This window comes from Bos mutus, chromosome 13, assembly GCF_027580195.1.
Source record: "Bos mutus isolate GX-2022 chromosome 13, NWIPB_WYAK_1.1, whole genome shotgun sequence".
Taxonomy (NCBI): domain Eukaryota; kingdom Metazoa; phylum Chordata; class Mammalia; order Artiodactyla; family Bovidae; genus Bos; species Bos mutus.
In genome coordinates, this window is record NC_091629.1 from 5,932,184 (window position 1) to 5,955,725 (window position 23,542).

The 23,542-nt window shown below is 45.2% G+C and overlaps 1 protein-coding gene across 1 annotated transcript; it reads right to left on the reverse strand.

Annotated features, from left to right (window-relative positions):
• Positions 1-37: 37 nt before the first annotated feature.
• Positions 38-22,943, reverse strand: RBM17 (RNA binding motif protein 17). The gene is made up of 12 exons (XM_070380917.1): positions 22,793-22,943; positions 14,020-14,157; positions 13,368-13,484; positions 10,719-10,885; positions 9,806-9,903; positions 8,455-8,511; positions 7,135-7,276; positions 4,543-4,694; positions 3,411-3,484; positions 2,821-2,919; positions 1,550-1,622; positions 38-1,421 (listed from the first exon to the last, which is right to left on the reverse strand). The coding sequence occupies exons 2-12, from the start codon at positions 14,140-14,142 to the stop codon at positions 1,318-1,320; spliced, it is 1,206 nt and encodes a 401-aa protein (XP_070237018.1). The 5' UTR covers positions 14,143-14,157; positions 22,793-22,943; the 3' UTR covers positions 38-1,317.
• Positions 22,944-23,542: the final 599 nt, after the last annotated feature.

The following is a 23,542-nucleotide window of genomic DNA, read 5'->3' on the forward strand; positions in this document are numbered from 1 at the left end:
ATTCACTTTAACTCAGTAAAATAATACCACAAAAGAGAAAATGTTATTCTTTTATTTTATGTTAAATAAAAACATGAGAAAATCCTTTTTTAAAAAGGGTCAAAATATTCCTTATGTCTCCAAACCAAGTCCATGGATGCAAAGAAACGCTGGCTACTTTCCTCCCCCGCAGGGTCACACACACTGTCACGTTGAAAGGACCTGAAGAGACACCATGGCGCATGGCCCCAGCCGCCGCTTCAGGTTAAGTCACATGCAATATTCGGGCAAGCAAGGAGCAAAATACAGGCAGGCAGATTCTGGAAACACTTTCTGCTCGGGCCAAATATTATTATTTGTTTTGTCTTGCAATCCTGCTAAACATTTAAGCCACATATACCACTGTACTTCGATGGTACAGGTTTTCACAATTCCAGAATTGTATTAATTGGCAGTACAGTTTAAGTAGCTGATGTGGTGGAATTTTATCCATTTAAAAATTACATATGAGAACAGGACTGCAAATTTTGCCAGTAGAAACATGACCCCAGGGAATCACCACTTCCACAACATTATCGGGCACACATTTACAATGCACCCATGAAGTTCTGAGTGAACCTGTCACTGCTGAGCTACGCTAAAGACGAGGCTTCAATCTCTGAAAACAAATGCTATATTCATGATTTCTATACCCAAATACTCCTAAATCCATCACAATCTCTAGAGTCTGACTTAGCTTAACTGAGAATGATTCATCCAAACAGGTCATGGTAGGCTCAAGATTCTTCAACCTTAGTTTAGGTTGTAAAGAGCTTTTTCTATGACTGGAGTCAATAAAAATTTCTCTGTTAGAGAAAGCAGAGGTTTTCACCTTAGGCAGACTGCCAAGATGATACTTTATTACAGAATTTATGAAGCTACAGTTTAGTAACTTGCAGGTTTTATTAAAAGAAATCAAAAAAAGAAAGAAAAGGGGAACACTACCCCACCAAAACTTTCTAGATTTTTTTTTAAGTGCAAGAAATGCTGTATCACTGAAGCACTTGAGAATTATCATGAAATCCTAGCAAAAAATGTAATCACCTCAGAAGTGGTAATAAAAAAGAGAAACAACCAGAGAGGCACACAGATTGCTTTTTGTTTGTTTTTTTAAAAGGATTTTTATACTATATTAAAAAACCACAAAATAAAAAAGGGATCAGTCAACATATATCTTAGAAGTCTTACAGAGTCTCTGCACCCATAGCCATGAAGGCCCCCTGACGCCTTGTTCTCCTCTGCTCAGTCTGCAGCTCGCTGAAGGATCGCTGGAGATGACTCAGGCTCTAGTTTTTAAAATCAAACTTGTTCTGCCAAATCCAGGACCCTGAATTTATCCAAATTGTAGAAACATGCTTTGACCACCCGTCCACCAAAATACCTCCCATTCAGATCAACAACAGCTAAAAGGCAAACAAAAAGACAGTTAGTTAAGGCAGGAATTCCATGAGACATTACAACAATATGTCTTCAAAATATTAAGATCACAAGTTCAACTTTTTAATTCTTTATCGTTAGCTGTACAACTTACCTTTAATTGCTGACTCAACCCTCTCGAATTCTAAAAATATTCGTACTGCTTCATCATCAGGGGCACCAGGAATCTGGAAAAGAAATGGAGTACAGTAAGTAAAGATATCATCAGAGATGTCACTGACTGAGTTTTCCTCCACAAATGATTTTTGTCAGAGTATTCCAACTACAGATAAGCAGTGCTCAAATGCCAAGGATCTAAGTGTAATTTGTGTTTGTGTGTGCATGTGCACGCTCAGTCATGTCCAACTCTTTGCGACCTCGTGGACTGTAGCCCACCAGGTTCCTCTGTCCATGGGATTTGCCAGGCAATAATACTGGGATGGGTTGCCATTTCCTTTTCCAGTTAAGTGTAATTTACTCGTCATCAAAATTCACTGAACGTCTGTTTTGGACAGGCCGTGTGCTAAGTGTGAGCAAAAGGCAGCTAAGCAAGACCCCTGCAGGTCCTATGCCATCAGACACATAAACAGATAATTATGCAGTCAACAGACACAACCCAGCATGGAGGAGAAGCTGAGGTGAGCAGGAACTAAAATAAAACATCTGTACGTGAACTGTCTCTCATACCAGGCTGAGTTCCTCTGTTAAGGTTTCTAGGCCCCGTTGCACTGTGTAAGCACGACTCCCGCTAATCCCCACCACACCCACCACCGTGCAGCCCTCCCCAGTCTCCAGAAGCCGTGACCCTATGGGAACGCCTGTTCCCTCTGACCCAAATCCTACCCACACAGTCCAAAGCTCCGCTCACATCTGATACTGTTCACAAAGCCTCCTCGAACTATTCCACATTGATCTAATCCTCCTCTCAAACTCCTATACTTGTAAGTCAGTCCTGATAAGTCTAGCAACTGAACATTCTCTAACTTTGTTTGCTGTTTCTTCAACTGAACGTGTCACCGAGAGCACAGGAGGCACCTCCCTGACCCCAGGGGAGTCAGCACTGGTATGTGGGAGGCACTAAATAAAGCACCTGCCAAAAGAAGGAAGCCAAGGCACATGTGACCCCCCGTCACTAAACTACTGAACCCACTGTCATCAAGTCTAAACGTCAGTCACAAAATGAAATGTTTCTTCACCAAATAAATTTGAAGTTCTTATGCTAGTATCTGAAATTGCAATAACTGAGTAAAAGTAGTGTAACTAACCAACACATGTCACCTTCTAAAGTAAGACAGTATGTTACTTACAATGCATCCTCTATTTACAGAAAATGCTTTGTAACCTATCAATCATAATTTGGGTTATAAACAAAGAAATCTCTCTTACTTCAAATATCACACATTTTCCAACTTTGCCATATTTTTCACACTCTTCCTTGGTTTCTACTTCCAAGTCTTCATCCACCTCTCCTGCACCAACCATGTTCTATAAACAAATATATAAATTCCAGTATTGAGTATAATTGACAACTATGTAAAAGAGACGTGTAAGTAACTTTTTTCCAAGATGGCAAATGTTTCCAAACCTAAATGACCCAAAAGAAAATTTTCATTCCTGAAATATCCTGAAGTAGGTTAGTTTTTTAAAAAAAATTAAAAAATATACATTAGGCTTCAATAAGTTACCAGAGCACCTGGGCAAACACCAGAATACATAAACCAAGCTGAATTTCTGATAATTTTCTGATAACATTTTAAAGTAATTTTTCACTGTTGTCTTAAATACTAATGTTTAGCAAAGAAACACTAGAGAAAAGGAATCTAAAAACCAGTCTTCCAGGGAGTCTGCCCACAAGCACCACTTTCAGTTCGCTTCAGCTATCCCATCATCAGTGGGGCTGACTGCATGCAGGGGCAGGGCCGGGGGAGGGACACGCGACCCACAAGGCAAACAGGGCTCCTCCCTCAGCTCCTTACCCTGAGTAGGACCACTTTGGTAGGACACTTAAGTATTTCAGTTAATGGATTTGAATCTGACTTCTTGGCTGCGTCTATAAGAAAAATGTCATCAGACAGAAGTGTTAGGGCACCACGTCTAAGTTACAACGAGCAATTTACTTTCAACAGCAATCCCCATTCTCTATATCCTAGAGCCAGCATCTACAGTCTCTGAGCAAAGATGCAGCCTTTCCTATCTGAAAGCATCATTTTGCTTTGGTATAATTTTTACCACAACTTCTAGAACTTTTTAACATCCTCAGGTGCATTTTTGCTTAGTTCACTTCCTAAAGGGCCGACAGGGCACGGTGATCACCACCCTCAGAAGTGAGTCTTGGCTCAGGCAGTGGTCAGTGGTCCTGAGCCCAGTGTAAACGAGCAGTCCATCAGCCAGCCGTGAGCTGACCAGTGTCAGATACCCTCCCAGAGTGGGCGGACTGCTGGTTTCTGGTTCCAGTCTGTGAGGCTTACTGCTGCTTCCTCAAGCTCTATGTCAACATGCCTGCCAGGAAAAGTTCTCTTCCTTCTTCAGGAAAAGGCATTCAGCTAAGACTGATTCAAAACTACTGAGTTCTGCTGCTTAAAGTGCTAAATCATGTTTGACTCATTCCAGTACGCCCTCACTACAGAACAGACTGTAACAATCAAATGAAAATAAAACACCAAGTAGGCATCACCTACCAGAAGACTGCAAAATAACGCTACTTTTACAGAGCAGCCAGTAAGAAAATTAGGATGAAAGCAGCCAGAAAAAAGCAAAAAGCAGAGAACCCTTACAGGATAGAGATACAGCAGAAAGAATCACTGATATACTCTGTATGGCTCTGTGTTGCTATAAAAACACAGTAACGGTTGTATCAGTATAACAAGGCTCTTTCCGGAGGAGATGCAGGCATGCCAGGATTTCTGGAGTCCTGTTCATTTCTGCCAAAGTCTCTCATCTTCTTTTCCTCCTACAGGCGTTCTCTGTCCTGAACTATTTGTAAAGATGGGCCTCAGAACTTTGTTTCCACCACCCAGAGCTGGAAGGCATCACGATGAGGAATTCTCTCATTCAGGATGGCCTGCCCCCGCCCATACCCCCAGGAGCCCTGCCCGAGGGGAAGCCCACCTTTCTCGGTGGCGTCGCCCACGATGATCTTGCCGCCCCGCTTGCTGGTCTTCTCCACCGACAGCGCTGTGCTCAGGCCCTGCTCATGCTTCCCGAGACCCTGGCCTTCCCGGAAGCCGTACTTCTGCATGATTTTATGTGCTACCGTGCCCCTGCGAGGAGGAAAAGGAGAAAGGTCCCTGCATTTGAGTCACAGCACAGATTGGATTTTACATTACAGTAATCTCCTTCTAGGAAGAGAGAATGTAGATTCCAAAATGGCGTTGATGATGCCATATACCTACTAATGGGCTATGAGATCGAAGTTGTGGGATGTTCAGGAGAAAGATTAAAAAGTGGATGCTGAAATCCTGGGTGCACTGAGATAACCTCTGAGGTAAAGGAAACACTAGTTCCTCTGTTAAGAGTTCCCCAGGGCCTGTTAGAAAATACCAGACTTCCTGTGTGCCCCTGTACCTGCTCTGCTACAAGGCTCATAACCAGTTTAAGTAATCCTCTCAAAAACTAAGTATGGTTTCATGTAATGAAGATGACTGCATTTTTCTAAATAGTACACAAGAGTTTCCAATGACTGACTTCATAAATGAAGGATGCTTAAGGACTATCTGTTTAATAGATGGAAATAAAGAAACTGGGGCCCACAGTGGCTGCCTAGCTTAAGGCTGACTGACAGCAAAGGAAGACATCCCATGTTGGTATTAACGGTAGGACTGAAATTGAAACACACAACTCTTGAATTCTTAGTCCACTGCTCTTCCTCTAATTAGTGATAGCTTTCAAACTGCACAGGGAGGAGCCTCAAGGGTACTGAACACTGCTTCTTAGGGCCTGAACCCCAAAACCCTGCTTCAAACAGAACTGTTCAGTTCAGTTCAGTCGCTCAGTCGTGTCCGATTCTTTGTGACCCCATGAATCACAGCACACCAGGCCTCCCTGTCCATAACCAACTCCCGGACTTCACTCAGACTCATGTCCATCGAGTCGGTGATGCCATCCAGCCATCTCATCCTCTGTCGTCCCCTTCTCCTCCTGCCCCCAATCCCTCCCAGCATCAGACTCTTTTCTAATGAGTCAACTCTTCGCATGAGGTGGCCAAGGTATTGGAGTTTCTGCTTCAGCATCAGTCCTTCCAATGAACACCCAGGGCTGATCTCCTTTAGAATGGACTGGTTGGATCTCCTTGCAGTCCAAGGGACTCTCAAGAGTCTTCTCCAACACCACAGTTCAAAAGCATCAATTCTTCAGCGCTCAGCCTTCTTCACAGTCCAACTCTCACATCCATACATGACCACAGGAAAAACCATAGCCTTGACTAGACGGACCTTACCTACAGTATCTCACATACGTAATTTCCTTAAATATTTCATTTGAACAAGTTGTTCCAGGGCTAAAAAGACTGAAGACTGATAACTGTACTATATTGTACCTTCTTTTGGCATAAAGATTTAATACCTTTTTCTTGCCAGCAATAAGGCAATTTTTTTCACTAGCAGGAAAAAACAAAATCAGCCCCCAGTGATGTCATGCCTGTGCCCCTTCAGTACACTCCCGGGCAGCCCCACAAGCTTCTCTCCAATGGGGAACATCCTCTGTGTGCACCGCCCAGGGCAGTAGCTATGAGCTTTGTGTGGCTACTGAGCACTCAAGACTAGCGTGAGGAAAGAAATACATGCTGAATTCTATTCACATTCAATTAATTCAAGAGCCCTGAGTGGCCAGGAGGCCCCAGAGAACAGCACAGGTCGAGAAGACAGGTATCAAGGTGAGAACTCCAAATCCTCTCACAGCGTGCAAACCCTGGCCTGCTCCTCAGCTCTGGCCAGCCTGGCCCCGAAGGAGCGAAGGCAGAATCAAAGCGCTCACATAGGCGAAGGCAGACCAGAGAGGCCTCTGCAGGCACAGCCTCTCCACCAGAGGCGCTGTCCTTCTAGAGGACAGAGAGCAAAGGCCTCAGCGCAATGCTGCTCCACTGCCACTCCCGGAGCACTAGAGGACTAAACAATACACAACACTCTCTTAACCACAACACATGCCAAATCCAGCGAGTCCTAAAAAAAACCCACAAGCCCCACCTGAAGTCAACCTTAAAACTGGTTTTCAAACACTGGCAAACAAATTTCTAATTATAGGTAGAATGACTAAAAGTTTTTAGACCAAAGGTATAGACTTATAACCTTAAAGCAAACGTCATTTTATCAAGAAAAAAAAGGATGTCATTCATCTTTTGGACATAGTGTAAGTCAAGTCTAATTAGTATGAGCTATTTACAAATGTTCTGAAAACAAATATAAGTAACAATCAGAAACTGTTCCTACCTAGAGAATATAATGTTCAGCATCCCAATCACTCAACACTTCCGATAAAAAGCTTTACGTTTTGTACAAAACGGTAACAGGGTCATGCTGCAATACCCTCCCAGTGACTCAAGTCCTGATCCTGCGTGACTGAGCGCACCAAGCACTCCTTGTAAACCCGCTAAAGCCCTCATCTCCAAACACGCTGCATCCACTGGAAAGTCTGACCACACCACCCCCGGCCCCCTAGAGTCCCACCCTCCCTGCACCCGCCGAGGCGCAAGTGCCCGACCATTACCCCATGTTGGCGAGGAAGGAGTTGCCAGGGCCGGTTGGGGATCTGGGTCTGTCTTGTTCCTCGTACACTGGGGGAGGAATAGCAGCTTTGGAAGACTGTGAGCGAGGTCGTGAATCCTCTTCATAAGGGAAGTCTCGGGGTACTGTTGGATGACAGCAAACAGGATTTTATTTTTTGTGCCTCCTTACGCCAGCATACAACAAAGGTCTCTGAGGTCAGGGACCACATGCCAGTTCAGTGAAGTGCAATCCCAGCTGTGCAACAGAATTAGCAAGGAAGCTCAGAGAGCTCCAGATGCTTGGGCTCCACTCCCAGAGACTGGTTTCAGTTGGGGTTTATGGTTTGTCAGGTATTTTCATTATTATTTAACTTTTTTTGTCTGTATTATCTTCTTTATAAAAAGGTAACATTCATAGGTATTTAAAAACTCTGGGGATGGTTACATTTTCTCGGGATAGTTTAGGTATGCTCCAACACAGAGAGTAGGAAAATGAACTAGAAGGTTCATCAAAGTCCAGTTCCAACCCCCAATTTGAGAACAGATCCCTGGAGACTTCTGGGACTCTGAGTTAAGGCACACACCCTGTGACTGAGGGACCTCACTCGGGAATGTGCTGCCACCTTGTGGAGGGTCACAAGTGTAACAGCTCCTAGATCACAGAGCTGTGGAAAGTCCCTTGGACTGCAAGGAGATCCAACCAGTCCATCCTAAAGGAGGTCAGTCCTGAGTGTTCATTGGAAGGACCGATGTTGAAGCTCAAACTCCAATACTATGGCCACCTGATGCGAAGAGCTGACTCACTGGAAAAGACCCTGACGCTGGGAAAGAATGAAGGTGGGAGGAGAAGGGGACGACAGAGGATGAGATGGTTGGATGGCATCGCTGACTCAATGGACATACTTTGAGTAAACTCCGGGAGTTGGTGAGGGACAGGGAGGCCTGGTGTGCTGCAGTCCATGGGGTCACAGAGTCGGACACGACTGAGCGACTGAACTGAACTGAGATCACTGAGCACAGAACTTGCCAACTGAGCTACTATTTGTTTTAACCTAAATCCAAATATGAAATGTTAGAGAAAACAAAATGAATTATTTTTAACAGCAAACAAAAAAGCATCTTGCTGCAGAAAAACCCTAGAAACTGGCATAAAAACTCCTGAAGCATAAGGGGTGGAAGGTGCTCTTGGCCGAGGGCTAGAGTGAAGAGGGTTTGGGGGCCTTTTCCCTGCACCCAGGTGCCTGACTGATTCCAGCTAAGGCTTCCCAAGACTGGGTTAAAGACATGTATCTGAACAGAAGAGGGAAGAAACAGGTACTTACATTCTTTGTCCTTCTCCACAAGAGATGTGGGAGGTGCAATGGCAGCTCCGCCCATACCTGCAAAACACACATTCCGCTGAGCAAGGGCTGAGTGAGGAGGAAGGAGTCAGCCCGGGGCCACTGAATCGCACCCCCAGCCCAAAGGAAGAGGCAGGAAGGCACACTACTCCACCCTCTCGCTAACACCTGCAGAGTTCAGTGTTTGAAACCAGGGTTAAAAGTACACAAGTAGGTATCACTGCTTGGGTGTGTGGGTACTTCTGGTCACAGTCTGCTTTGTGCTGTCCTCATTCTTGTTCACATTTCCTAGACAGAGAACAGTGGACACAAACAAACCAAAGCAGACTCCACTTGCTATCAGAAAACCAGAGGGAAAACATGAACAGAGAACATAGGGATTTTTCATCAGAGAAAACCCCTAACATATGTATTATAACTTAATCACCAATGCTGCTGCTGCTAAGTCACTTCAGTCGTGTCCGACTCTGTGCGACCCCATAGACGGCAGCCCACCAGGCTCCCCCGTCCCTGGGATTCTCCAGGCAAGAACACTGGAGTGGGTTGCCATTTCCTTCTCCAATGCATGAAAGTGAAAAGGGAAAGTGAAGTTGCTCAGTCGTGTCCGACTCTAGCGACCCCATGGACTGCAGCCTACCAGGCTCCTCCATCCATGGGAAATCACCAGTGAGACACTCCAAAAAATGATAAAATGTAAATTAAAGAAACCAATTACAAAACCATGCTGCACCAGCATGAAATGTTTCAAAGAAATTTCCCACAATCAGTGTACAGGCAGGCGGCAACCACACGTGATGAAGCCATTCTCTCAGAATGGACAAGGCCTAGCTATCTAGCGGTCACCAAGCACCTGGCTCTCACACAACGACGATGCTGCCTGTGAGGCTTCAGAGATGGAGGCGGTCTGACAGAGCACGAGCTCAGACCGAATCCCTACCCCGCTTGTGACACTGCCAGAAGCCAGCATTCAGGGAAGCCCAGCCATGCATGGGGGTGGCAAGGACTCTGGACACGAGTGCAGACTCTCCACTCAGTGCTGTTCTTAATCAAAGTGCAGATGGACAGACAACAGGTGGGCATGACTGTGCTACAGACAGAGACGAGCACAGGCATGTAGTTTAAGGTGTGCTCAAAGGTCCAAAAAGTAAATGTTAGAAAGACCATCTGTGAAAACACGACGAAAAGTTAAACCCCATACAAATGTGGGTTTTTGCTGAGATGCCAGACAGCAAACTACCCAAATCAATGTCAGCTGAACTAGTTATCAAACTGAATATAGAAGGAAAGGGTAGAATTGCACATCTAAAACATGACATTTATGTTCAGGCATTACTTCTTTTCCTCCTCTCTCGCTCATAATCTTCATCTTCATCAGAATCTGGATCAGGTCGCCTGGAAAACCCACTAGCTTCATGTCTGTCTTTACGCCGCCTGTGATAACAGATGGAACAATTCAGAGATGTGAACCCAAGGAAGTCACCTTGACTTTAGGGGGCGTGAGGGGTAGGGGATATGCAAACAACTGATTAAACACCAAAGCAGCAAACATACGACAAGTGAGAAAAATCCAGAAGATAAACTGAAAAATTTAACAGGTATACGCATATAAATAGCAAGAAAAGTTTCCTTGATATTTACCTCTTTCAACACTAAAGCGAATCAACACAGGTAACAGTTAATGAAATAATTTCGATTGTTTAGAACATGCTTTCACTTCATGAAATGAGTCAATAAATAACGAGAAATAGTATATTAATGTTTTATATAATCATTTAAAAATTAATACTCGGCATTTTTAAAAGAAGAAATGCAAATAAATCTTTGTTACCCATACTTTCGAAAAACATAAAAGATGTTATGAGTTCTTAAAAACTCTATCTGGCTCAAAAATAGTAAAAGGTGAAAAAACATTTTAAGTATTTTAAGCAGTATGACTCTAGTAGAGTCAGAACACAGGGAAAACAAAAAGCAAAACCTATTATTCAACATCAGTTTGTAAGCTATTTTTCTAAAAACTCACTCAAAATGTATGTTCTAAGTTTTCTGCATCTATATGCGAACTTGCTCTGGACTTTGTTTCCATGATGGGATGTAACAACCACACACTCTAAACAACAATCTGACTCCTGAGAACTGTTCAGACCAACCACAAAACCCACTCAGTCCACAGACAGCACTGAAGTTCTCATAACATCTGAGTGAACATTTCAAACATAACCCCATCCCACACTTGCATGAGGCCTTACTTTTCTCTCTCTTCTATTTCCTTCTGTCTTTCCAGCTCCCGCTGCCTCTGTCGCTCCTCTCTTTGGCGCTTCACTACTTTCTCATAATCGTTAGGAAACATGGGATCATATTCATCAGCTAAGGGGATCAAAACTTCTCCTGCAGAAAACCCGCTGGGAACAGGGTCCTGAGGAAGGGAAAATGCCAAAGTAAGTATCACCCTCTGTCTTGGAGTTTTAGTCACAAAATTAAGGTCAAGGACCATGCAGGGCCCCGAGGATCACCTGTCCGCCTCTGTTCTACAGATGAGGGAGCAGATGCCCGAGGAGGCTCGGAGACTTGGCCTGTTCAGGCGCCCAGCCCAGGAGCAGCAGAGCATGGCAAAGTTCACCTCTCAGTTCAGGATCAATTCCATAAACACCCTACAGCATTTTCTTAAAAAAAGCTGCCATTACCCAAAATTTTAAGCAATAAATTTGATTTTTTAGAGTAAATACAGAATACTTCTATTTTTATATACATAAAAACTTAAAATACAAAACAACTTATGAATAACATATTCTTGCAGTCATTTAATATAATAATCCCAGATTTTGATTACATGGAGACATGACATATTAAGACTCTCAAAAAAAAGAGGAAAGAAAAGTAGAAAGCCTCGTCCTGGGCTCTGAATGCTCTGGAGTCCACAGCCTCCCGAGGCCGCTGCATCTCAGGCCCTGAGTCTGAACAGGGCACGTAACTCCCTTCACAGCACAGTTCATTTTTTAAAGTCCACTAAGTCAGGTTTTTGTGTTTCTCTTTTGTTCATTTACAAACTGCTCTTTGAGAGAAAAAGAACAAAAGGCAAACAGTGCACTAGAAACACAAGATGAAAAGGGGGCTTCGCCCTAGGCTGGGGGTCTTGAGATCCGTGGTTCTCATAAGCCCTGACCCACTGCATGGACTCACGCTCCTACATCTTCGTACTTTCTTCTGTTTGTTTCTCTAGCATGACACCCTCTTACTGTCTGTAAAAATAAGATGCCTTTCCTGGTCCCCCCAAATGAGTGCAGGTCAAGGTCCCTAAGCTCCCACTCTGCAACTGTCAGAAGCGTGCCCAGCACTGCCAAAGGCAGGACGGCTGTTTGTAAAATGTATTTTACATATGAACACAAAACAGGCATGATACAGAGAGCTTATGCTCAGTATCAATGGATCTAAATCTAACAATTCCTGGATTATACTGGGCACTGAATTACAATGTGGATGACATTTTCTCATCATATTAATAAAACAAACACTTCATGGTCTCCTTACAATTAAAAATCAAAAATCCCTTTGATTTGTTGAATAAACAAAATTAGAAAAATAACTGTAATCACCTCCCAGACCCTATCACTGGAAATCTGACACAAATCTATTTACCACAAGGCTCCCAAAGGGAAAGTATTCATTTGTATGCACATAAAAGACATTTCTAAAACACAAAAGCACCTGAACAACATTTCCATTCAGTTATTATTAAAACAGGAGAAGCTAACAATCAGCAACTCAATTTATTTAACACTGCCATCACAAAGTTCCAACTCAGAACAAACTGTCAGCACGAAGGATAATTCTCTGTTGTTAAATCTGACAGCAAACAACTTTTACTGTGTGAACCCTGCTAAGTTCAACAATGAGCCATCCTGCTCTAAATGCCATGAAGAATACAGGGGCTTGCTTCATTTTAACAGATTGACAGTTAATACCCAACACTGCAGAGGGTGGGAAAAACTCAAACGCTCACACGCTGCAGGTGATACAACTCTGCCAGAGACAACTTGGCAACAAATAAACTGTCCAGGAAAGGGAATCATCTCCTGAAGTCACCTCAGGAAGTCTATCCTAAGAAAATTTTAAATGCACAGAAAGCTCTCTGAAAAGGTGTCCCTAAAAGGTTTACTGGCCCTACAGTTAGGAAGTGAGTGTGTAAATCACCACACACTTACCTGATGGGAACACTTTACAACTAAAAATTGGCTATGTAGCAAGAAGAAAATGCTTACTGATTAAATCTGGGGGTGATATTATAGGTTCTGGAGTCAATATACAGGAACAGATGATTAACCAGTTCTTGATTAGATGCAGCAAGAAAAAATTAGGTGACAAATTTGTGGGAAAAAATGTTAAATGACTAAGAATCATCAGAAAAGTTCCCTTGTGGGGAACCAAGTGGTTTTCCCTCTTGACAGACTACCAGACTGCAGGAGAAGGATCAGCTCCTCTGGCCGTGAAACCCCACGGAGAGCTTCAGCGCCTGCCGCACAAGGGAGCGCAGTGAAGCCACTGGGATGAGCGCCTGGCCCTGTACTCTTTGACACAGGTGGACAGCACAGTATATTAAGTGAGAAACGCAATGAGGGGACAGAAGATGCAGGAGGCAAAGAATACCAAGTTCTTAAATTCTTAAGTCATTTCTTTTTCTTTTCGCCCACCTCCAATTTCTGATTAATTAACTACTGAGCTTTAAATAGATTAAGTGTTTTAAAGTTGATAAAACCAGAGCAAAAATTAAACTGAATGTGATACTGACTAGATTGCAAGGCCTACAGAGGAAGTGTGCTCAGAGTGACGTGTGGCAAGTGCAGCCTGGAAAGCAGGAGAGCCCACCCACGGGTGTGTGTGTGTTGGTGGCGGGGGTGTACCTTGAGGCCTGCAGCCACGTGCGGTGGAGTGTCCACGATCTGCCGCTCATCGGAAGAGCCACCTCGCTTTAGGTCGATTACTGGAGCAAGGACTGTACTTTGTTTTGTCCTCTGGCTCTAAAATCATCAAAAACCAAGAAAAGTGTACTTAGGCTTCAAATCAAAATTCAGATTACTTGTAACAAAGCTTTTTTTTTGGTCTCTGCAACAAACCTGTCAGATATGAGAGAAACAATCTTAAAACAATAGCCTTTTAATTCAATTATTACGATAACCATATACTAGTTCCTTTTCCTTACAACACAAATCTCCATTTTCAGAAAAGGTTTACAGAAAGATTGGCCACTGTTAAATTTTCAGATGAAATAATACACTGAAAAAACTCTATGCTTGGACATACTGAAGTTTGAAAACCAGCATCACTGCTGGAAATCCAAAGTACTCTTTTCCTCATCCTGATTCTCTGAAACAGTTCTATTTCCAGGAGACGTGAAATGACCTTCAGCTCCTATTCCTCCCCTCCCTACCCCAGCCTCTCCTCCGGCCACGCAGGAGCCCTACATATTCAACAAAGAGGTAGGGCAGTGGCTCTCACTCCTCAGCAGGCACCTGCCGGGCCTCTTTCCTCACAGGTGAGCTTAGCTTCTCTCACCTTGGCCTGAGTGAGAGCTGCCTTCTTCACCTGGAGCTGAGACTGCAGGAGTTTGAAGTTTTTGGACCAGCCTTCTGTTTTTGAGTCACTGGTCTCCACTCCCAGGTCATCGTACAAGGACATCTTCTCAGTTCAGTGCTGAAAGGGAAGCGGATAGGGGTTAAAGAATGTAAGAATGTAGTGAAGATTTCTAATTAAAATATGCAGTGGCATGGAATTTCAGAGGTAGGAGGTATCTGATGAGATCACCTCGTCCAGGAACATTCAGTGACAGAAGCCAAGACACCTGCTATCACCAATCAGTGCCCTTTCTAATACCCATGTGCTATTTTCAAAATAAACCTCTAGCATGAATTTTCCTGTATATAAGATCATGTGATCAAGTAATTCAGGAGTGAAATCATTCTGTTCTACAGAATGAGGGAAGGAAGTTCTACAGTCAGGGCATTCTTAACTATACATATTCATTAAAAAAATAATTCTACTTTGTGTCAGTAACAAAAAGTAGAAGCCTTACAAAAACACCTATTACCAGGTGAGTTAGCACAATTAACCACCTTTTCAGGGGGAGTGGGGGTGGAGGTTGATGGCGGGGAAGCTACCCTTTTATAAAATTTTATTATATGCCTACAAATAAGGGGAAAACCCCAGAAATGATCTTACAGATGTGACAGGAGAGTAGAAGGTTAGATTGTATAATACCCAGGCTTCCTCGTATCCCACCTGGTGATCTTTAATGACTCTGAGCACAAAGACAGAATCCACAATCTATATGTGAATGACTGACACATGCTGTCTCCGCAGACAGAGGATGAAGACAACAAAAATGACAACAGGTAACACTTGTTCAGTCCTCTCAGTCGTGTCCAGCTCTTCGGGACCCCATGGACTGCAGCACCCCAGGCTCCCCTGTCCTCCACCATCTCCCGGAATTTGCTCAAACTCATGTTCACTGAGTCAGCGATGGCATCCAACCATCCTCCGTCGTCCCCTTCTCCTCCTGCCCTCCATCTTTCCCAGCATCAGGATCTTTTCCAATGAGTGGGCTCTTTACATCAGGTGGCCAAAGGATTGCAGCTTCAGCTTCAGTCCTTCCAGCGAATACTCAGGGATGATTTCCTTTAGGATTGACTGGTTTGACCTCCTTGCAGTCCAAGGGACTCTCAAGAGTTTCTCTAACACCACAGGTCAAAAGCATCTATTCTTTGGCACCCAGCCTTCTTCATGGTCCACCTCTCACATCCATACATGACCGCTGGAAAAACCATAGTCTTGACTAGATAGATGGACTTTTGCTGCAAAGTAATGTCTCTGCTTTTTAATACACTGTCTAGGTTTGTCATAGTTTTTCTTCCAAGGAACAAGTCTTTTAATTTCATGGCTGCAGTCACCATCCACGGTGATTTTGGAGCCCAAGAAAATAAAGTCTGTCACTGTTTCCACTTTTTCCCCATCTATTTGCCATAAACTGATGGGACCAGATACTATGATCTTAGTTTTTTGAATGTTGAGTTTTAAGCCAGTTTTTTCATTCTCCTCTTTCACCTTCATCAATAGGCTCTTTAGTTCCTCTTCGCTTTCTGACATTAGGATAACAGCCTATCACACTTGCCAGGGTGGTCAACGACGTAACTGCTACAGAAGCCTAGGAGGAGGCTACCAGTAAAGCCAAGAGCAGTCCAGGAGCGGGTGGAGACTTCAGGAAATAAATCTGCTCCAGATCAAACCCAGTCAGAAGTCCACACCTCTAGCTGCTAAGTCCTTACTGCCACGTTTGAAAACCTCAACATTCTGAAACCCAAAACACGGCTCATTTCTCAAAATAAGACAGCAATCTGTTTCTTACAGTTGGAAAGAGGGAAAAAATTGACTGAAAACCCTAAACTGCAAAGAAGTGCTTAACACAGGAGTTGCTAACTTATGAACACATCCCAAAAGTCTGTCAGTTCCCAGGCTCAGACAGCATTTCGCCACTGAAACTGTGTCACACAAATCCTGTTTTGCCTGTGTTATGTCTCAGAAAGAGAAGGTGATACATACAGGAAGGGAAATATCTAATTTTCCCCCAGAGTCACATCTGACCTGGGGCAAAACTTCTGTGTCTGCTCACTTCTCCACCCTTCTGTGCATGGATCTTAAGACCCCAACACCCCAACACCTCGGCTGACCTGGTTCCACGGTGCATGGGGCGGGGGTGAGGGGTTGGATGCTGCCTCCCTCCCTCAGGAAAGCTGTTCGGCTCCTGAGCTGAAGTCAGCCCTGGTCACCTATGGGTGCCTTTCAGAGTTCCTTCCCTACTTTATACCTGAACGCTGTGATGACCTGAGAGCTCTCAGTGCTGAGTGCTAAATGAAAGGCCCCAAGGCAGTGCAGAAGCAGGGTGAATAAGAGCAGAGCCCAGGGTACTGGTGGCTGAGTGCTCCAAGTGACACACAAAACAACGGAGACACGCCTAACGGTTCTCTCCTCACGGCTTCTGGGACAATTCACTGGCTCAGCAGGGACGAAGAATTCCCTGAAGAGTGTATCCCGCAGGGGCATGCCCGCTGCCTTCAGCGCCAGACAAAGCGGACTTGGCAACACCTTGTCACAGTATTAAGCTTGAGACAAGCGCCAGACAAGCGTAAGACACTGAGGCTAAACGTAGAAAAGTTAATGAATTCCATTTCTCATCTAAGCATGCCTGAAATCTGATCAGGTCTCCAAAGTTTTGCAGGTAATACCGCTGGGGTCCACTTCAGAACCTACTATTTTAATCCACAATCTTATAAACTCCACAAAAACCTATATTCAGTGTGTGGAGGTCACTGCTCTACCCTCAGACTAAGATCAGTGTCTGCCCCAGAGTCGAACAGGGAATCAGGCCAACTGCTCAGTTAACACACTAATTGCAACCTTCTCTTATCCAGGACTTCAGAAATTTCTGGCCACTGATGACTACATAAGACCACAGAGCTGCAGAGGCTGTCATGCACTTTTCTTCCAGCCTACTTGGTGTTCAAAACTAATCCTTCTTTTCCAGGTACACATCCTTAAAGTTTAAATTTAACCTAAAAAACTCAGAACAACAGCAAAGAAAAAACAATGCTGAGTGACCAGCTTGCAAAGGCCCCGTGAATGATGCCAGGTTTGAGCTGCACGAGTCCACTTACATGTGGCCTGTTTTCCACAGTAAATACTGTAGGACCACAACATCCGAGGTCGGTGGAATCCATAGATACTGAGGGCCAACTGTGAAGTTATACGATTTTTCTGCTTCCGAGGGTCGGGACCCCTGACCCCTGCCTTTTTCAAGGGTCAACTGTACTGTGGTTTTCAGAACACTGCTTCAGAAATGACCATGCATCTTTCATCTAACCTAGTCTAATGTTTTGAGACCTCATCATTCAGTTGATCACCAGACCAAAGCCTAGTAAACAAATTGTGGGTTCATTTGCTTTACCTTTCTTTATTCTTATAAAAGCAAGAGAAGACTGACACATTTTGGCAAACAAATATAAACAACACTTTCTGGGAAATTATAAAGCTAAATTATCAAACTTTGTTTATAAACCAAACTCTACTTTGTGTGTGTGTGTGTTAGTCGCTCAGTCGTGTCTGACTCTTTGCGATCCCATGGACTGCAGCCCACCAAGCTCCTCTGTCCGTGGGATTCTCCAGGCAAGAATACTGGAGTGGATTGCCATTCCCTTCTCCAGAGAAACTTCACAACCCAGGGATCAAACCCTGGTCTCCTGCATCGCAGGCAGATTCTCTACGGTTTGAGCTACAGGGGAGTCCTTTTTCACTTTACTTCTCTCAGTACTGCTTAGTAAGAAATTTGAAAACATCATCAAGAAAGGTATTTACAAATAAGATTGGTCTCTAGAGACTGGCTCAAAACGGTGGAGCAAAAGAACGTGCGCTCATCTCCTGCCAGAGCACCAAAATCACAATTAGCTGTTGAACAGCCATCAACAGGGAGATACCAGAACCCACTAAAAAAGATACCCTCCATTCAAGGACAAAGGAGAAGCTGCAGTGAAATGGTAGGAGGGGCACAATCATGACAAAATCACATCTTACACCCGCCAGGTGGGTGACCCATACTCTGGCAAATACCACCACCAGAGTTCTCACACTGCTCTGAAGGTTCTAGGCCCCACATCAGGCTCCCCAGCCAGGGGGTCTGGCCAAGGGACTGGGAATCCCCTAGAAATCTGACTTTGAAGGCCAGCGGGATTTGATTACAGGACTCGCACAGGACTGGGGGGAAACAGACTCCACTCTTAAGAGTGCAAACAAAACCTTGTGCTCACTAGAACCCAGGGGAAAGGAACATTCACCCCACAGGAGACTGATCCAGACCTACCGTGAGTGCCTGCAGGTCCCCTGCAGAGGTGTGGGTTGGCAGTGGCCCGCCAGGGACAGGGGCACTGGTAGCAGCAGTACTGGGAGATGTATCTCGGCTCAGTGTAAGTCCTCTGGGAGGTGCCAAAGCCCTATTGTAGAGCCTGTGGGCTTCCCTGGTGGCTCAGAGGGTAAAGCGTCTGTCTGCAATGTGGGAGACCGGGGTTCGACCCCTGGGTTGGGAAGATTCCCCTGGAGAAGGAAATGCCAACCCACTCCAGTACGCTTGCCTGGAAAATTCCATGGACAGAGGAGCCTGAAGGGCTACAGTCCATGGAGCTGCAAAAGAGTCAGCCATGACTGAGTGACTTCACTCGCTCACTCATAGAGCCTGTAGACTCCAGGACTGGGTCACCTCAGGCCAAACAACAGGAAGGGAGCACAGCCCCATCCATAGACAGACAACTGGAGTCAAGTTTTACTGAGCATGACCCCATCCACTTGAGCAAGACCCAGCATTCCCACAGCCAGTCCCTCCCATCAGGAAGCTTGCACAGCCTCTTATCCTCATCCACCAGAGAGCAGACAGAAGAAATAAGAACTACAATCCCAGAAGCCTCCAAAACTAATACTACAATCACAGAAAGCTAACCAAGAGGAAAAGAAATAGGATTCTGTCCCAGATGAAGGATCAAGATAAATCCCCAGAAAAACTAGAGCAAGTGGAGATAGGTAACCTCCCAGAAAAAGAATTCAGAATAATGATACTGAAGATGACCCAGGATCTCAGAAAAAGAATGGAGGGAACACAAGAAATGTTTACCAAAGACCGAGAAGAATTTAAGAACAAATAAATAGAGCTGAATAACACACTAGAAGGAATCCATAGGAGAATAACTGAGGCAGAAGAATGGATAAATGACCTGGAAGACAGAATGGTGGACATCACTGCTGCAGAACAGAATATAGAAAAAAGAAGGAAAAGAAACGAAGGCAGCCTAAGAGACCTCTGAGAAAACATTAAACAGAGCAATATTTGCCTTCTAGGCGTCCCAGAAGGAGAAGAGAGAAACAACCTGAGAGAATATCTGAAGAGATAATAGCTGAAAACTTCCCTAACATGGGAAGGGAAATAATCAACCAAGTCTAGGAAGCACAGAGTCCCATGCAGGATACAAATAATGGTCTCAATGGAAATCAAATAACCAAATGCCCACTAAACTGAAGGGAAAAGACCAACTTATTTACTTTTGCATTTCCAATTTCTGGCAAAGAGGAGGCATTCAATAAACATTTTTAAATATCAACAATTAAATAAATTCTTTTTTAGCCACATGAATCAGCAGTGAAACTACACAACGCCCACAGGCTCCACTAGGAAGTAAAGAGGAAACAAAAGCTTCTGAGGTGGATGGTAGTAATGGGCACACAACACATTTAAAAATAGTTCAAATAACAAATTTTATGTTATGTATATTTTACCACAATCAAAATTTTTTAAAAAACTAGGTAAAAGGGAGAGGAGCAGCAGCACTAGGCAAGGCAGTGTGAGCTAACAGGATGCTGGATGTCCCCCTAGGGACGGAGTGAACGTGATGGAAACATTTTCCCTATTTCAGGGCTACACGCTCAAGCAATGCAGAGGTGCTCTACCTCCAACAGAGTGCTTTCAGCCAAGAGCCCAACTCCTAAGACTTCGTCACCCAACTGGCGAGGCTCCATGCCATCACACTTCCTCCAACCCCAGTCTACCTGAAGCTGGTTGTTGACAATGGCACCTGATTCGCCTCCGTCTGCTTCCAAAGTCATTGTGCAGCAAAATCTTATGTTCATTTAAAGTTCCCCGTTTCTGTTCTCAAAACCTTCAAAAACATAGCTTAAATATCAGAAACTGATGCCCCCTTACTAGCATCTGCTAGCTTTCTGTACCTCGGAGCTTACACATCAGATATCCTCATCACAGTAAAGGCAGAAGAGCTCTCTTCAGAGATCTTCAAATTCATAGAACTGGACGGACCACAGCAACGACACGCTCTACCCACCTGCACTTGTAAGACTTGCTTTAATTAACTACTATAATGCAACAAGCACCAGTGAGACAAGAGACCACCCTCCACCCGTATGGTCCCCATCCCATCCCATCCACCCAAGTGATCTCCCTGGCCCAGCAGCAGCCTGAACCCCATTCTAATTCCTTCCTTTCCTCCTTTTATATAACCTTACCAACACAGCTTGTTGCATCCATTCCTTAAAAAGTATATGTATCTTCACTTTAGCTGCCTCGAGTACTTGTAAATATGTCACAGTTGATTCGTGCATCCTCTCTGCGGCAAACACTTAGAACAACAAGTGCACTAACAAGACTCTGTTATGACCTGAACTGCACCTCATTAACGCTCAGATGTCTTTCAGATGATACAACACATTTACTTCATGAAGTCTGGTGACAGGTAATAGAAACGGAGCACTTTCTAACATTTGGATATATCTTAGGAAGCCAGGACCAAATGGAAATACAAACAGTTGATTTTCATAACCTCTTTAAAATACCACCTCACTATTGACTTCGTTTTCACAGTAACATCAGCCTTTGATCAACACATCTTCCAGGTATGCTCCTTTTTCTTTCACTTAAAAAGAAACACGGTAAACACAGCTCTTCTGGAAGAATGATGACTTTTCAAGATTCTACCCAAGCTAAAGAAGTATTTTTTTAAAACACGTGCAACTGGCAAAAAAGAACGTGGAAGACATCTTCTCAGGAGCACCCCACGTGCTCATCTTTTAAGTACATCTCTGAAGCCTTTGCTAACAACAACCCTCACATAAAACCAGCTACCCCCTGAACACACTCACATCATGTTAGGCTCCACTGGGTGACATGTCTGTCTCTTACTATATCATAAAGCCCTCAGAGGCAACAAGGGCTGTTTCTGTCTTCATCTTTATATCTCCAACTGAGCACCTTGCTTGGGACATTGTTAAGCACTTTTAAAATATTTTCTAAATACATCAGTGAGTTGTCAGTCAGCACACAACACATTTTTTAGTATATACCATTTGCTTTATTTCTTCTAAAAATAAAACACCCACAGTTTAAGTTACTAATGTAATATCCCATATCGCCTAAATATCCTCACTATAAAAAATGCCTGTGGCCCTTAACTCACAGAACTGTGGAAACTGAATTGCATCCTTTAAAAACTCCACCTGGTGAAGAGAGACGCAGTCCGCACCTACCTGAGAATGTGCAGAATTTTGCCCTCCCCCAGAATATCCTATTTCCCACCCACTTGCCTGCTTCCCTGGTGGCTCAGACGTTAAAGCGTCTGCCTCCAATGCTGGAGACCCCGGTTCGACCCCTGGGTCGGGAAGATCCCCTGCAGAAGGAAATGGTAACCCACTCCAGTGTTCTTGCCTGGAGAATCCCATGGACGGAGAAGCCTGGTGGGCTATAGTCCACGGGGTCGCAGAGTCAGACACGACTGAGCGACTTCACTGTACACTCTACTGCCTGCCTCTAGGAATAAGCACCTCCCAGGGCCCTCCTTCATTGATTTCTCAGAGAACCGTCTTGATCCGACCTGACTACCCATGTTCACACTTCTATCTGCCTTTCCTGCAGTTTCCAGAATGCACTAAGGTGCTTCACCTTTGCTACCTTTACACTTATTTCCTCTGCAGGGAAGCTTTCCCCCATCCTGCACATCTAACAAAACACCCCCAAGACTCAGTTACACGCCTCACTCCTTTGCAAGCCTTTCCAGACCGACCGAGGCGTGGCTTTTTACACTTGTTTCTCTGGAAACTAAACTCACGGGAGCGTACACACAAAATCTTACTGATCTAACTTATCTGCTGTTCCTAAACATGACCTGGGCAAAAGGAAACGCTCAAGCAAAAAAAAAAAAAAAAAACGCTTGGTGACTGGATATCGAAGCTAAAATATCGCTTCCGAGGCAGTGCCGGAGCCTCGTCCAGGTACAACCCCTGTCTCTGAGGGATGGCCAGAGGGAGGAAACGGATTCCTTCCTCGGCGTCCCTGGCCCCGGCCACAGACTGTTCAGACCTTCCTACCGGGTTCAAGGGACCAAGAGCTGTTCCCGGACAGACGGACAGCGAGAGGGAGGGAAAGGCGCCCTCGGGTCCAGGAGACACAAGGACAGAGCAAACAGACGAGGAAGAAAAAGAGTAGAGAAGGGGTGCGAGGGCCCGGCAAACCGAGGCACATAAAGGAAGGAGGCAGCAGGGAGCGAGAGAAGATGGGGAGGCTTACCAGCGGCCAGGCCGCCAGGCGCGGGGCAGCCAGCGGCGCGGGGCAGGTCAGGGACCTCCGCCCCTCGCGGTGCGGCCTAAAGCCGCGGCCTCACCTGCCGCGACGCCCGGCAGAGGAGGCGCGCCGGCCCCGGCCCCCGCCCGCCCACCGGCCCCAGAGACCACTTACCCGGCCCGCCCGGCCGACGCTCCCGGGCCGCGGCGGCGCACCGAGGCCGACGCGCCGCCGACACCGCGGGCTGGGCGCTCGGCGTCAGCCCCCGACGGCAGCACCGCTCCGGCGCCAACCCCTACGCAGACTCCGCGGGACGCGCGCCGGCGCGGGGTCACGGCGCGTACGGCCGGAAGAGAGGCGCCCGGCGCCTGCGTTGAGGGCGCCCCTGCTGCCGCGCGCCCCCTGCCGGCCGGAGGACCGAGCCCGCAGAGCCGAGAAATTTCCTCTGCCGCCAAGAGGGGTCGCGATGGCACAAGGTTGTGACGCTACACACCCCGGGAGCCTGGCATTGACCTCGGGCGGAGGACAACTGGTCCAGGGCTGCAAAGGTTGGCTTCATGGGGAACACATGTACACCCGTGGCGGGTTCATGTCAATGTATGGCAAAACCAATACAATATTGTAAAGTAATTAGCCTCCAATTAAAATAAATAAATTTATATTAAAAAAAAACTGTTCATCATCAGTGTGCACAAAGCTAAAGATAAATCATAGTAGGAGAGATGAATGGGCAAAAGGCTGTAAAAGACAAGACCAGGAGTGCTGAATTAACTGTGTGAAGTGAAAGTCGCTCAGTCATGTCTGACCCTTTGAGACCCCATGGACTATACAGTCCATGGAACTCTCCAGGCCAGAATACTGGAGTGGGTAGCCTTTCCCTTCTCCAGGGGATCCTCCCAACCCAGGGATCAAACCTGCGTCTCC

What these genes read in the sequence shown, in the direction of transcription:
- RBM17 (XM_070380917.1), bottom strand. Translation starts at nt 14,142, where the DNA reads ATGTCCTTGTACGATGACCTGGGAGTGGAGACCAGTGACTCAAAAACA. An exon ending in GAAATAGAAGAGAGAGAAAA is followed by an intron (nt 9,904 to 10,718) that starts GTAAGGCCTCAT and finishes CTGTTATCACAG; the next exon opens with GCGGCGTAAAGACAGACATG. An exon ending in GCGAGAGAGGAGGAAAAGAA is followed by an intron (nt 8,512 to 9,805) that starts GTAATGCCTGAA and finishes TGTGTTTTGCAG; the next exon opens with GTATGGGCGGAGCTGCCATT.